At 35.0% G+C, this 13,837-nt stretch overlaps 1 protein-coding gene across 1 annotated transcript in view; it reads left to right on the top strand.

The window, feature by feature from the left end:
- The first annotated feature begins 3,965 nt into the window (after window positions 1-3,965).
- The window catches only part of mmp16b (matrix metallopeptidase 16b (membrane-inserted)), a 31,393-nt gene continuing 21,521 nt past the window's right edge, over window positions 3,966-13,837 (top strand). The window contains exon 1 of the mRNA XM_016562049.1: window positions 3,966-4,355. Within this exon, the coding sequence (XP_016417535.1) occupies window positions 4,236-4,355 (120 nt within the window). The 5' untranslated portion in view covers window positions 3,966-4,235. The remainder of the gene's footprint in view (window positions 4,356-13,837) is intronic.

Below are 13,837 nucleotides of genomic sequence, written 5' to 3'. Positions count from 1 at the left end.
TACTATGGAAGTCAATGGCAACCACCAACTGTTTGATTACCAGCAATCTTCAAAATATCTTCTTTTGTGTTCAACATAAGAAAGCAACTCATACAGGTTTGGAACGACATGAGGGTGAGTAAATGATGACAGAATTTTCATTTTTGGGTGAACTATCCCTTTAAGTACAATTAAGCACACTTTGTTTTCACAAGGGTTGCCTTTTCTGCTGAAAATTTTAACTAATAGCAAAACAAATGTTTTGGCAAACTTAAATTTGACACATATTCAGAATCTAACCAATTCCAAATGGATCAAACATTCTACCTACATTTGTTTTTCATGTTGAAGATCCTTTTCCTTTTTTCTGTCACATTACCGTATATTATAAATATTATAAGTACATTAAAAGTAAATTGTGTTGTAAACGACAAAAGTTTAGAGGAGTAATAATCCACAAGAATGTCAGTGGATAATTTAAAATGAAGATTGATGTACATATAGCTACATATATCAAGTTTACCACTGGGAAATGGGAAATGAATTTAACGCTCATTTTCTTACTCAATACAGGCATTCTTTCTTCAGTTGGTGTGTTGTGCAAGGCCACATCAGACGGTTGCCAAGGCACACTTGTCTTAGCATGCGTGTCACCATGGCTCCTCTCCTGGTTAAACAATAAATACCTGCAGCTCATGTAACTGAGTGAAGCTTTTTAAATACTAGGTGGATCAGCTTCACAAGTTCACTTTATGCACTTTAAAGCAATATTTATTTTAAAGCAATATTGGGGGTTCAATACAAGTTAAGCTATGTTGACAGCATTTGTTAAATACCACAAAACTTAATTTCCGATTTTCCACTATTTGTCATTAAATAAATAAATAAATAAATCTGGGTTACAGGCATGTACAATGAAAGTAAATGGGGCCAATTTTAGTTAAAATACTTTTTCATTATAGCCACAAGATGTAAACAATATGTTAACATGATTTTAGTGCGATAAAATCGATTATTAACCTTTTCTGTGTAAAGTTGCGTTGCATCCAAAGTGTTAAACTTTGTTGCCTTTACAATGTAACGCTGTAGACCTTTAACTACCACAAAATTAAAAGAACAGTATTATAGGTGAAATAATACATAAGCTTTAACAGTGTTTAATGTAAGTGTTTTATATATAATAATAATAGTTTTTGACAGAAAAAAGCAAAGTGTCAGCTTTCAAATTATTTAAATATTACAATTGTACATTTATACTCCAAACCATTGTTGAGATTTAATATTAGAAATACTGTCAATCAGAAAACTGTATTTTGGAAAAATCACCTCTAAAAAATTCAAAAATGTAATTTTTTTTTAATACAAATTATCTGACAAAATTAGCAGATTTAATCAATTATAATATAATACAATATAACATAATATAATATAACAACAATATAATATAATAATAATAATAATAATAATATATCTGTGCAGGTAAACATGATGTTAGCTTTTATATATAATAAAAATAATTAAAAAAAAAAAAAAAAAAAAAAAATATATATATATATATATGACTTTGTTATAAATAATACCTTTATATCAGATGGTTTAAACAAACAAAATAGTACACAACAAAAACAGTTTGTTTGATCTGCCGATCGTCGACCTGCGCTAGCCCTAGGACTATTCTTGTGTTTTGCCCACCATATACCTGTTTGCCTGTGTTCTGACCCTGCCTGTGATGACCACGTCTCTGTCTTCTGCTAAATAAAGCTTTGCATATGGATCCACACGTCTCACGTCTCGTCAGCCCCGTAACATAGACATGGCTTGAACAGCTTCTAATAGTTATTCTATTATTAATTAATAGTTAATAACTGTCATAAACAATAGCAGTTAAGTTTAGAATACAAACATAAATGTGTGGTTGGAAGGATCTTGTGCATGTTATTTAGATGCCTATAATTCAAATGCCAATTTATATCTTTTTTGTTTTCAGTTGAAAAGCAAAGTGATGACCCCGAGACAATGATAACACACACACACACACACACACACACACACACAGTATATGCCTTTTGAGTCAGGACTTCATCTTGAATTATTGTCATTCAATTCGCAGCACATTTCAAGTGGCTGAGGGCAGCAGAGAGAAGAATCATCATAATTGGTTTGTTTTTCAGATCAGATGATCAGCCTAAATTGCAGTGTTCATCACCGGCTCCTCACCAGCATAACCTCTGTGTAAAAATTAAAACCTTGATCTCATTTTTAATTGAGCGCTATTAATATCCACAAAACCAGAGGCCACCGCAGATGCCTCTTTATCTTCACTCTTTAATGTGCAAAGCAGATGAATTCATTTTCCCATGACTGAGCTTTCAAAGACCTCCCCGCCATTATTGGTCTCTGCTCTAATGTTGTAATTTGTCATGCTCTTGTATTGTATTAAATACACAACATTTCCAAATGTTATAATGCTTTATTTTGTTGAAAAGGCTGTAAAAGTTTTTATCAAAGTTATGTTGTAACTTAATACTTATAATAACTTAATAATAATTAAGTATCCAAATAATCATGACTACATAACGTGATTTGTCTCTATTTGATTTGTCTTTTTATCTCTGCCTTTTTAATTGCTCTCTCATCACACACAAACACACACACACAATTCAATTCAATTCAAGTTTATTTGTACAGCGCTTTTCACGATACAAATCATTGCAAAGCAACTTTGCATCAAATTATGTTTCTACAATATTTAGTGGTAGCTTATCAGTGGTGACTGTCAGTTAATGTACATATGGCAGAAATGTACGGAAAAATCAATTAAAGACGGTATTATATATAAGCTTGTTTCCCCATGGGGACCTCATTTTACCCCACGAGTCCCCATGAGTTGGTGTGTATTCAAGTCCCCACCGGGATAGAAAAACATGTACGTACACACACACACACACACACACAGACACACACACATTTTTTGGGGATGTATTTCTAACATACTGTAAAGAATCTGCAAATCTGCACATTTCCTAACATAGCAAACCACCCCCATCTTGTGGTGGCCATGAAATGTCCTGTCCAATCCCAGATGTACCTTTCAAATCTCACATTTTTCAATCTCACATTCCCCATAGATTTTTTTTCCAAAATATTTGTGATACAAAGATAAATATAGGAAGATATGGAGCAATTACAATTTTGTGTTACACACACACACACACAAAACACAAAAAAAAAAAAAAAAAATATATATATATATAATGTCTCCAAAAACTTAGTTTTTTAATACCCAGCAAACACAGAATATTATCGTTGGTTATTTTATTTATTTATTCATTTTATTTTATTTTGTATTATTATTTTATTTTTTGGAAATAAATAATGACATACTAGGGATGTTCTCTTGTGGTCTTGTAATCAGAATGTTGCAGAGGGCCAGGTTTCTCTGTGTGTGTGTGTGTGTGTGTGTGTGTGTGTGTGTGTGTGTGTGTGACAAACTAAAAACAGCATATACAGAATGATCTCTAATGGTTATTTTTAGGATTTATTTTATAATTTATAAAAATTATTTTATTTTATTTTAGTTCTGGGAACTAAAAATTGTTAGCTGGGTGGAAACATTTCCATATTCGTGAATATTTATAAAACATGTCTGATTAATTATTTTTGTATTTAAGGGTTGTAAACCATTCTAAGAAAAACAAATAATCATGATGAAATGAAAGCAGGAGGTTGCACCCAAACATAGAAAATAATGATTAAACAGAAGGATGCTTGACCGCTTGAAATACTGACGCTGACCCAATTTAACGGCCGTTTGCCAGAGGTTACCGTCAGTGTCAGCCGTTTCAACGTCCCGCCTACCTGAGATCCATTTTTACACCTTCATTGATCTGTGATTGACAGGAGAGAAAGAAGAATGAAGACAGAATGAATGGTGCCTACTAGTCAACAAGCATCACTGCCCAGTGAGTCAGAGCGCATGCGCAGTGCTGACGCTCTGGATGCTGCTCAATATAGAAAAGCAACCTGCCTGTTCGCCAAGGTAACGCTTCAAAGCAGAAGAAATGTCTCGAAATAGTGCATCAGAAATGCAAGATGGAATGTGTATTGCCAGCCAAATGACAAAATGTGCGGACGCCGATGCTTCTCCGCGCTCCGATGGTTTCATCTTCGGTCCACAATGCCATTTGCTTAACTGACATACGAGGATACAGACATAAATAGTCATTGATAAAGGAAAATCAAGCGAATCTACAAATATGAACGGCACGTTGCTTAAAAAGCGAAGGCTGGACTGTGTGTATGCGGTGTTGTTGTGGCTCCATAACGCTGTGTGGATATGCTCTTCAGCGTCCGAAGACCACCGTTTCAGCGTTGAGGTAAGACTGGCCCAACATCAGCATCAGCATCTTCTGCTTGAGTCATGAACACAAAAACGTTTGTTGAGAATACGCGTCCTGCTTTTACTGAGACCTACAAAAACAGAATATATTGCAGGTCATAAATAAATCAGGACAGCATTTGCACAGAATCACATTGCATCACTTGGTGGATCTGCACCATGTCCCGTCTGAATGTGTGCTATGGTATATACAGCTATTCTGTTCCAGTCTAGTCTATTCTAATCTGTACTCAGTAGACAGTAATGCAACCCTGTTCTGTTATTCAGTATACCTAGTAAACAGAAATAGTCTGGTTTAGCCTACTCAGTAATTATGTGCACTGAGTAGAGTAGAATGCAATTCTATACTGTTCTATTCTGTATACAAAGTAAAATGAATAGAATAACATAAAAATAGACTCGACTGGAATGGAAGAGAATAATATAATTTCTGTTTACTTTGTATTACAGAGCAGAACAGAATAATAGATAATTCCTGTTTAGAATATCATTCCTGTCTATAGAAAAGTATAGACTTTCATTCCTGTCTACTTATTACACCAAATTACAAAATAGAATAAAGCGGATTAGGGTACACTTGCTCATGGAATAGAATGCCTCTGTAATACAAAGTAAACAGGAACTATGTTATTCTATTTTCTATTCTATTCTGTGATTCTGTGTACTTAACAAAAATCATTTCTGTTCTGTAGTACTAAGTAAATTGAAATGTTATTCTGTTCCATATAGCCAAGTCTATTCTGTTATTCGGTGTACTGAACAAAATAAAATAACATTCCTGTTATTATTAGATTAGATTAGACTTAACCAGAATATAATAGAATGCTGTTATTCTATAGAAAGTAAATAGGAATGCCATTCTATTCTGCCGTTCTTAGTAGTAAGTAGACAGGAATTCTATTCGAATATTATTGCAGCCTATTCTGTAATTGTGTACTGAGTAAGCATGAATTCTATTCTGTTCAGTTCTATTCTCATTGATGGACAGCAATGAGATCAGAACACTGATCGTACACTGTTGCGCAATTTAATTCACAAGCTCTTAACAGTGCAGACCAGAGGCATTAGTGTGAGAGAGATCGGCAACAATCAGAGATATTGCTCCTTCCTCCAGTCCAAATCCATTAAAAGATGACAATCACACGCCTCTGACTGGCCATGCGACGATCAATGGGGTGATAGGGGAAGCAAGACCTTGATTCATTCAGTGGTACTCAACCGCAGACTCTTGCAAATGTAAAGCACATAAAGATTATGTAAGATGCTTAGCAGCTCTCCCCCAAACTCCTTTGGGCTGGAATGGGCGCAAATGTGATGTTTAGTGCCGCTGGCAGCGCTGGTTGACATTGAGAGAATTTGTCACCTGCCCGGTTCTGTTTGGCTGGGAGGCGAGAGTTGTAGAGGGCGCTGTGCCAGTGGATCAGCTCATGGTGGTCATGGTATTGTCATGATAATATTGATGCTTTTTTAGAGCAGGCTGTATTGATGAAACTGTCTTTCACAAAATTACAATAACACCAGTGGGACAGAACCATATGAATGCTAAATTAGTGATCTTCGCTTTCTTGGTAACTAGAACCTCTTTCTTCTTTTCAGCTCTCTGCCACCCATGTAGCTCCTGTGTGGGTTTTTTGCTGGCAGGGCTGCAGTGGTTGGCAGCAGTTGTGAGTTGAGTGCACAGGTCAGTGGTCTTTGGGGAAGAGAGAGATTGTGTGTGTGTGTGTGTGTGTGTGAGAAAGATGAGTAATGACTGCTCGGAGGGGGAACCTCTGATCCTGAACTAGGAATAGACTACAGAGTGCAAGGTTCAAGGATTCAGTGGTGAAATCAAGATTGGGCCCCCCAGGGCATTAATTATGCACGTCTTTCACATACAGGTACAAATGTGCTTAGCTTAGTGCTAAGTTGGTAATGACATTTCATGTAGCTCTGGCTCTATATGTGATAAATAGGGAGTCAGGGGTTGTTGCTATGTGCTATTGACCACTGAGATGATGTAAATACTCATACATCTTATTAAAGGTTTGGATAAAAGGTTGTGGGTTTTGTGGCTGATAGAAGTGGGCATAAATGTACAGTACCTTAATCGATTTAAATGAAGTTTTAAATGCATTTGAATCTGTCATGATGTCGTAAAGGGAGGAGGAGTAAAGCAGGCTGTGATAATTATTACTGCTGCTTGCTAAACATTTGTGCTGTCCCTCCTTTTCTTTAAAAAAGGGTTGCAGTGAACCACCAACACACTCTCAGGGCAGTTTTTAACTTTTTTTTTTGGCGAATTGGTGGCAAATGCATATGCTTTAATATAATCTCTTTTGTACATTTGCATATGATCTGCTTACTCCCCTCTGAGAGTCATGTTTAGGGGTGGACCTTTATGGGTTTTTTTTTCCTAAAAATCATGTTTTCATATAAATCAAATTGTACAAATTCATACAAATTCACCACCAATTCGCCAAGATATAGTTTTCTTGTGAGACTGGGTCTGAAGCACTTACAATGGGAGTAAATGAGAATTGGTAAGTATTAAAATACTCATTGTTTCAGTATAGCCACATAAACAATATGTATTAAAATCATACAAATTCAAATGAAATCACTGAATGCATTCACCCCCAAACATTAACTAATTACATTTTTTCTTGAGATCGGGTTGGAAGCACGTGGAATGAAAGTGAATGGGGCAATCGGTAAATATTAAAATACACTGTTTCAGTATTATAGCATTGTAAACGATATGCATTCAAATTCATCAATACAAAATCATACAAATTCACCACCTATTTGGCAAAACATTACATAGTTATATTTTCTCATGAGATCGGATTATAGGCACTAAAGTACAACCTGTATCAGTAATATAGCCACGTAAACAATATGCATTTAAATGAAAAAAAAAAACCTTCTAACTAACTTTTACTGTGTAAAGTTTTCCATTTGTTGATTTTTATTTTTTCAAAATGATGAGTTTAACTTGTATTGAACATGGAATACTCTTTTAGATTGAAGAAGAGACTTGAACACCTTAGCAATGACCTAGAAACATCTTAACAGCCACTTGCATCATCTTACAGCCAACCACGTCCAAGTTAAAAAGCACTTAGCAACTACATAGCAACATCTTGGCATCCATCCACAACAACCTAGCATCGTAACTGTAAGCTTTGCATGGGCAAGCACCAAAAATCTGTTTGAATGTTGCTAGTAGAGAGTGCAAATAAACCAATTTTCACAGTATCGTTGACTCATGTGGGCCTGAAACCTGTTTCAGCTCATAATGCACACCATGCACACAATCATGTGCTTACAGCTGATTAAAGGCATAGAAAGTGGATGAAAAGGGGTTGTTTGGCTCAGCAGGAACTTGCAGAAAGAAAAAGGGAAAGAGGGCGAGATGATTAGTGGGCAGACTATGTACAATAGCAGTACTTGAGGTTTTACCTCTCTATCATTGGTTAGTTCTGCCACTGACCCCAAGGAAACTGATGGCGTTGCACTCAGGGGGAAATATGGCAGCTTGTTTGCACAAAGAAGTGTTTGCCTGGAAACAGTAGCACCTTTTTGGATGCAACTGCATTTCAACATACTGACTCCTGTAATTGACTTCATTGATTGGCTTTTGCTGCAAGATGCACATGAGAGAAGTGAGTGTGTGTGTGTGAGAGAGAGAGAGGGTCCAAAACCTCTTTATTGCTTTAAAACAAAATCAAAATCAAAAACAAAAACAATACAACCAGTTCAAACAATTCCAAAGTACATAGTAAATATACACAGTATATATATATATAAATACTGTATATATATATATATATATATAGAGAGAGAGAGAGAGAGAGAGAGAGAGAGAATTAGTGAAAATTAGCTACAGAGAAAGAACAAGTGAGAAAATTCTGCAGTGGAAAGAGAAGAAAGACATGCTCTCTTAAGCAGAAACAGATGAAGTTGTACCCTGACTAGTTTATGTTCATGCAAAACATATAGTATACAGTAGAGTAAAATGTTAGTTATTTAATGGGAATCACTATATTTTATTTGATAATTTTTTGACATACAACTAGGAACAATATATTGTACACAAAATGCCACACTATAATGACTGTAATAGACAGTATTGTTTGCACTCAAAGCTATTTTGTATATTGTTTTTGTTTTCTAACAAAAACTTTTACAGCACAGCATTGCAGATATAAAGTGTTATTTTATTTGATGTTTAAAATTTTATGTTGTTTTATTACAGCTTTTATTAATATTTCGAATCAGTTTTATTTTGAAATTTTCTGATTTCATTTTTAATTTTAGTTAAAATTTTTGTAATTTTGTGTTTTTAGCATTTTTGTTTTTGCATTTTTTTATATGTTTAAATAGTTTTTATTCATTTTATTTCAGTTTTAGTTTAAGTTATTTTAGCACATCAAGTTAAACTAAATTAAAATGAGAAATGCTGCCTTGGCAATTATCTGAACTATTTTTTAAAATATATATTTTATTTTATTTCATGTAACATTTATTTTATTTCAAGTAATGATGAAAAGTTTTGTTTAATGGTTTGAATTTTATTTTCATTTTTAGTTTTAGTTATATAATAACTCTGATATAAATGACTAAGCATTAACTACAGTTGAAACACACCTTGAATGTGACTGTACTTATAGAATATGTAAAAGCACACAGTCTCATCTCTGTATATGAAACTGCAGCCTCTCATCAGATGTCTCACTCAAGACATCATGCATTTATGATGGATTTTTCATCTTACTGGATACACTCAAGGGTCTCCATAAGGAACACGGTTGTTCCAACGACTTCCAGAAGGATGTTTTTAATCATCATCTCGTCATGTCCTTTTTCTGCCTGTTTCTGCCATCTGGTATAAATGTGGCAGCAGCTTCTGGGTAATGATCATTTTCATGTTGTCATGGTAGGGTGAGATTGTGACAGGATGCACACCACCACCTGATGACTAAGCACTTTGAACATCAAGAAAACCTGTCTTGGACTGGCTTGCTTTTGAAATCAAACCCCAAGTTCTTCTTGCACGTGTGTTATGGACCTTCCTATATGGACCTTCACAAAGAGTCAAATCATTCCTTTGTTTTGCAACTCATCTTTCTGTGGGTAATATAGACTCTTGTCAGATTCTGTCAAACAGAAATAATTCAGGTCTTTTTAAAGTGTAATCATGTAATTAAGAAAGTCTGTATTATTGTAAATACTGTAGACACATTTTGGAGAGATCATTTGGTAAGGATGAAATTTGTATTTCTGTCTACAATTTTTTCCCCCCAAAAAATATTAATGGTCCCTCAACTTGCAGTGTTGAGTGTATAAAGCCAATTAGGGTGATATACAAAAAAGTAAATCATATGAAAAAGCATTCTTCCTAACAATATATACCATGATTTACACATGTGATTCAAAAACAGCTGGTTTTACCAGTACCGGCATGATTTGTAAAGTATGAAATGAATATTATTTTCACTGCAGCTAAGTATAAGCAGCTTTTCTATTAAGAGTTGTAAAACAAAATCATACATTCACCCAATGAATAATGTATAATACATTTGGACTACCAGAGACATTTGGAAAGATATAGAAATATTAAGCAAAGTATGGTTATTTCTAGTGATGTTACAGTATGTTATGTTTAAGAAGTTATAGAATATCATTCAAAACTGTAAGGATGAAATTTGTATTTCTGTCTACAATTTTTTCCCCCCAAAAAATATTAATGGTCCCTCAACTTGCAGTGTTGAGTGTATAAAGCCAATTAGGGTGATATACAAAAAAGTAAATCATATGAAAAAGCATTCTTCCTAACAATATATACCATGATTTACACATGTGATTCAAAAACAGCTGGTTTTACCAGTACCGGCATGATTTGGAAAGTATGAAATGAATATTATTTTCACTGCAGCTAAGTATAAGCAGCTTTTCTATTAAGAGTTGTAAAACAAAATCATACATTCACCCAGTGAATAATGTATAATACATTTGGACTACCAGAGACATTTGGAAAGATATAGAAATATTAAGCAAAGTATGGTTATTTCTAGTGATGTTACAGTATGTTATGTTTAAGAAGTTATAGAATATCATTCAAAACTTTAGGGTCTGTGAGATTTTTGTTTTCATTTTTTTTTTATTTCTTATTTTTTGCATTATAGAAATGAATGCTTTTATTCAGCAACTGTAAAGACATTTTATAATGTTACAAACGATTTATGTTTCAAATAAATGCTGTTCTTTTGAAATATCTATTTCTCAAATAATCCTGAAAAAATGTATCATTGTTTCCAAAAAATATAATTGTTTTCAACTTTGATAATAATACAAATGTTTCTTAAGCAGCACATCGGCATATTAGATTTCCACAAAAAAAAAAAAGACTGGAGTAATGGATGCTGAAAACAATCACAAGAATAAGTTACATTTTCAAGTATATTAAAATAGAAAACAATTATTTTGAATTGTAATAATATTTCACAATATTACTGTTTTTTTCTTTTATTTCAAAAGCATAAAAAAAAAAAAATAATCATTTGAACGGTAGAGTACCTTGTATTGAACTGGACTTTATTATTTTCTGTTTTTCTTTCTTTCTTTTTTTCGTTCTTTGCTTGGTTGGCTCAATAAATAATTACACTTGAGAAAAGACTTTGAAAAAATATAAAAACAAATCTCGGAGAGATCAGTTGGCTCATTTGGATGAAATTCATTTGGTTGGGGATGTTGGGACACTCTTGGACCAAAGAGAAGATGTTAATTATACAATCATGTTTGCTAGATGCTTCATTTTTCACCTATTAAGCCTGTTTTTCATTGCATTGCTTTATTTATGCATAAATATGAGTGTGAGAGCGCCTGTGTGTTTACCCGCAGAGCAATCTTGGTTTAATTTGACACACACTGAGTATATTAACATGGCAGATTTTTTTTTTTCTTTCATTGACATTTTTAATGTGCATCAGTTTGGCTGAGCTCTGTATTTATAGCTTCAAAAGAGAGTGATTACAACACCCGGAGGATGACAAAGTTGCTTCTATCTATGACTCTTTATCACCATGGTTACACCCTGCCATACCAGACCCCTGCGGCTCTATAGCACATCTGTGTTTTCTTCATATAAATTAGTAATCAGCCCTTGTGTTGGTTAGAGACGCAGGGTCTGATTAGTGCTAGAGAATCAATTTGGCTTTCAACAGTTTTTGCTTTCTCATAAGGAGAACTAGGCCTACATAGATATATTACAGAATATAAATTAATGTCCTTTTACAAGATACATGTACAACACTAATATTGTAGTTTTTCTTTTATATCTCTCTCACACGCGTATATATTTATATATCATACGAGTACATATACAAATACATTCATATTAAATTATGATTTATGTGGCGGCAGAGCACCAAAACGTTTGGTTTGCTTTTTGTTTATGGATTGTTTCAAAGTATGTTTGACCTCAAGTACATTATCTTAAAAGCTCTTTCCAGCATAATGTTGTTTGGAATGAAATGATCTTAACATGCACCTTAAGAATACCACTCTCCTCGAATCACAGTTCTCATAGGATGCATTACAACAGGCCATTACAGTTCATTGCAACAACAAAGAGAGTTCATCAAATGTTCTTTTGCTCACATATAGCACTCTCTAGGTATGGCTTTAGCTGAATTCAGAACTGCATTCTAACATACTACTCTTACTATTTCTGCCATTTGGTAAAAGTAGTATGCTAGTATGCTGTTCCAAATTCAGCCTTAATTCAGCCATTTAAAGGTGCAATAGGTGATTGTCTTCAGAAACATTTTTTGTTATGCTGGTTGAAAGTTTCTTCACATCCCGATAGCAATCATTAAGTTAAGTGGTCTAAATGTATTTATCTGTATTTATATATTCTGTGAAAGGCGTAGGACCAAGAAATGTTCGTTCAATCAAAACCTCTGTGCACCCGGTTCGCGCACACAGGATACGTCATCAGCGCGTTCACGCACGCTGTGCAGACAGAGCGAGGATGGCAGGCAAACATCAACAACCCGATCTTCCTTCCTGGTATTGTAGTACTTTTACTAACTGTACTATGACACATGATGTAGCCCAGCGGTTCCCAATTCCAGTCCTCGCAAATGTATTTTGCATGTCTCGCTTAGTTAACACACCCGATTCAGATAACCAGCTCGTTAGAAGAGAGCTACGTGCATGAACTGTGTTCCGATCGATATGATCCCTACACAGTGTTCATTGCTCCCTACTCCCTGAGCAGGGAAATCCGTTGAAGTTTACTTCACTTAAGAACATGCATTCACGGATTTGCGCTGCGCAGCGTCTTCACACACATCACACTCACACACACATATGTCTTAACATCCAGTGCGAGGACTGGAATTGGGAACTGCTGATGTAGCCTATTGTAGTAATGTTGTCTCTGGTATTCTGGTCTGTGAGCGTAGTTCAGGGGGCGTGGCTTTGGACGACGATTGCAGGGAGGGTGGGACGTTCGCTTTCAGTGCTATCAGGCTAAAGTTAGCATTTTCCAAGATCTCCTACTGCACCTTTAAATCCTGAGGCTAGCAAAGCTAGCATCTCTGGAAGGTCAGTGTGTTACATGTTAAAATTGCTGATGAAAATTTGGTAACAAATTTTTGGCCATTATTTAACACGACTCGTTTAAAAAAAAGTGTTTGCCAACTAAGTGACCTAAAAATTATCACAGCTCTGTTCTGATACAGTTATGGAGAGCAGGAAAGAAACAATCCTGAGTGCTAATATAATAGTTAGTCTAGCAACCTAAGTAAAAGAGAGGCAAGATCATTTATAATAAATCTTTTGTTGTTGATGTCAAATGCCATGCAACACTACTGTGTTCCGATCGATATGATCCCTACACAGTGTTCATTGCTCCCTACTCCCTGAGCGGGGTAAATCCGTTGAAGTTTACTTCACTTTGGAACATGGGCTGGAATTGGGAACCGCTGATGTAGCCTATTGTAGTAATGTTGTCTCTGGTATTCTGGTCTGTGAGCGTAGTTCAGGGGGCGTGGCTTTGGACGACGATTGCAGGGAGGGTGGGACGTTCGCTTTCAGTGCTATCAGGCTAAAGTTAGCATTTTCCAAGATCTCCTACTGCACCTTTAAATCCTGAGGCTAGCAAAGCTAGCATCTCTGGAAGGTCAGTGTGTTACATGTTAAAATTGCTGATGAAAATTTGGTAACAAATTTTTGGCCATTATTTAACACGACTCGTTTAAAAAAAAGTGTTTGCCAAGTAAGTGACCTAAAAATGACCACAGCTCTGTTCTGATACAGTTATGGAGAGCAAGGAAAGAAACAACCCTGAGTGCTAATATAATAGTTAGTGTAGCAACCTAAGTAAAAGAGAGGCAAGATCCTTTATAATAAATCTTTTGTTGTTGATGTCAAATGCCATGCAACACTGTGAAACTCAACAGTACTTTGCCA

The sequence above is a fragment of the Sinocyclocheilus rhinocerous genome, unplaced genomic scaffold (assembly GCF_001515625.1).
Source record: "Sinocyclocheilus rhinocerous isolate Xijiao unplaced genomic scaffold, SAMN03320098_v1.1 scaffold48, whole genome shotgun sequence".
Taxonomy (NCBI): Eukaryota; Metazoa; Chordata; class Actinopteri; order Cypriniformes; family Cyprinidae; genus Sinocyclocheilus; species Sinocyclocheilus rhinocerous.
Note: the sequence above shows the minus strand (reverse complement) of the source record. Positions and strands in the feature narration are given on the sequence as shown.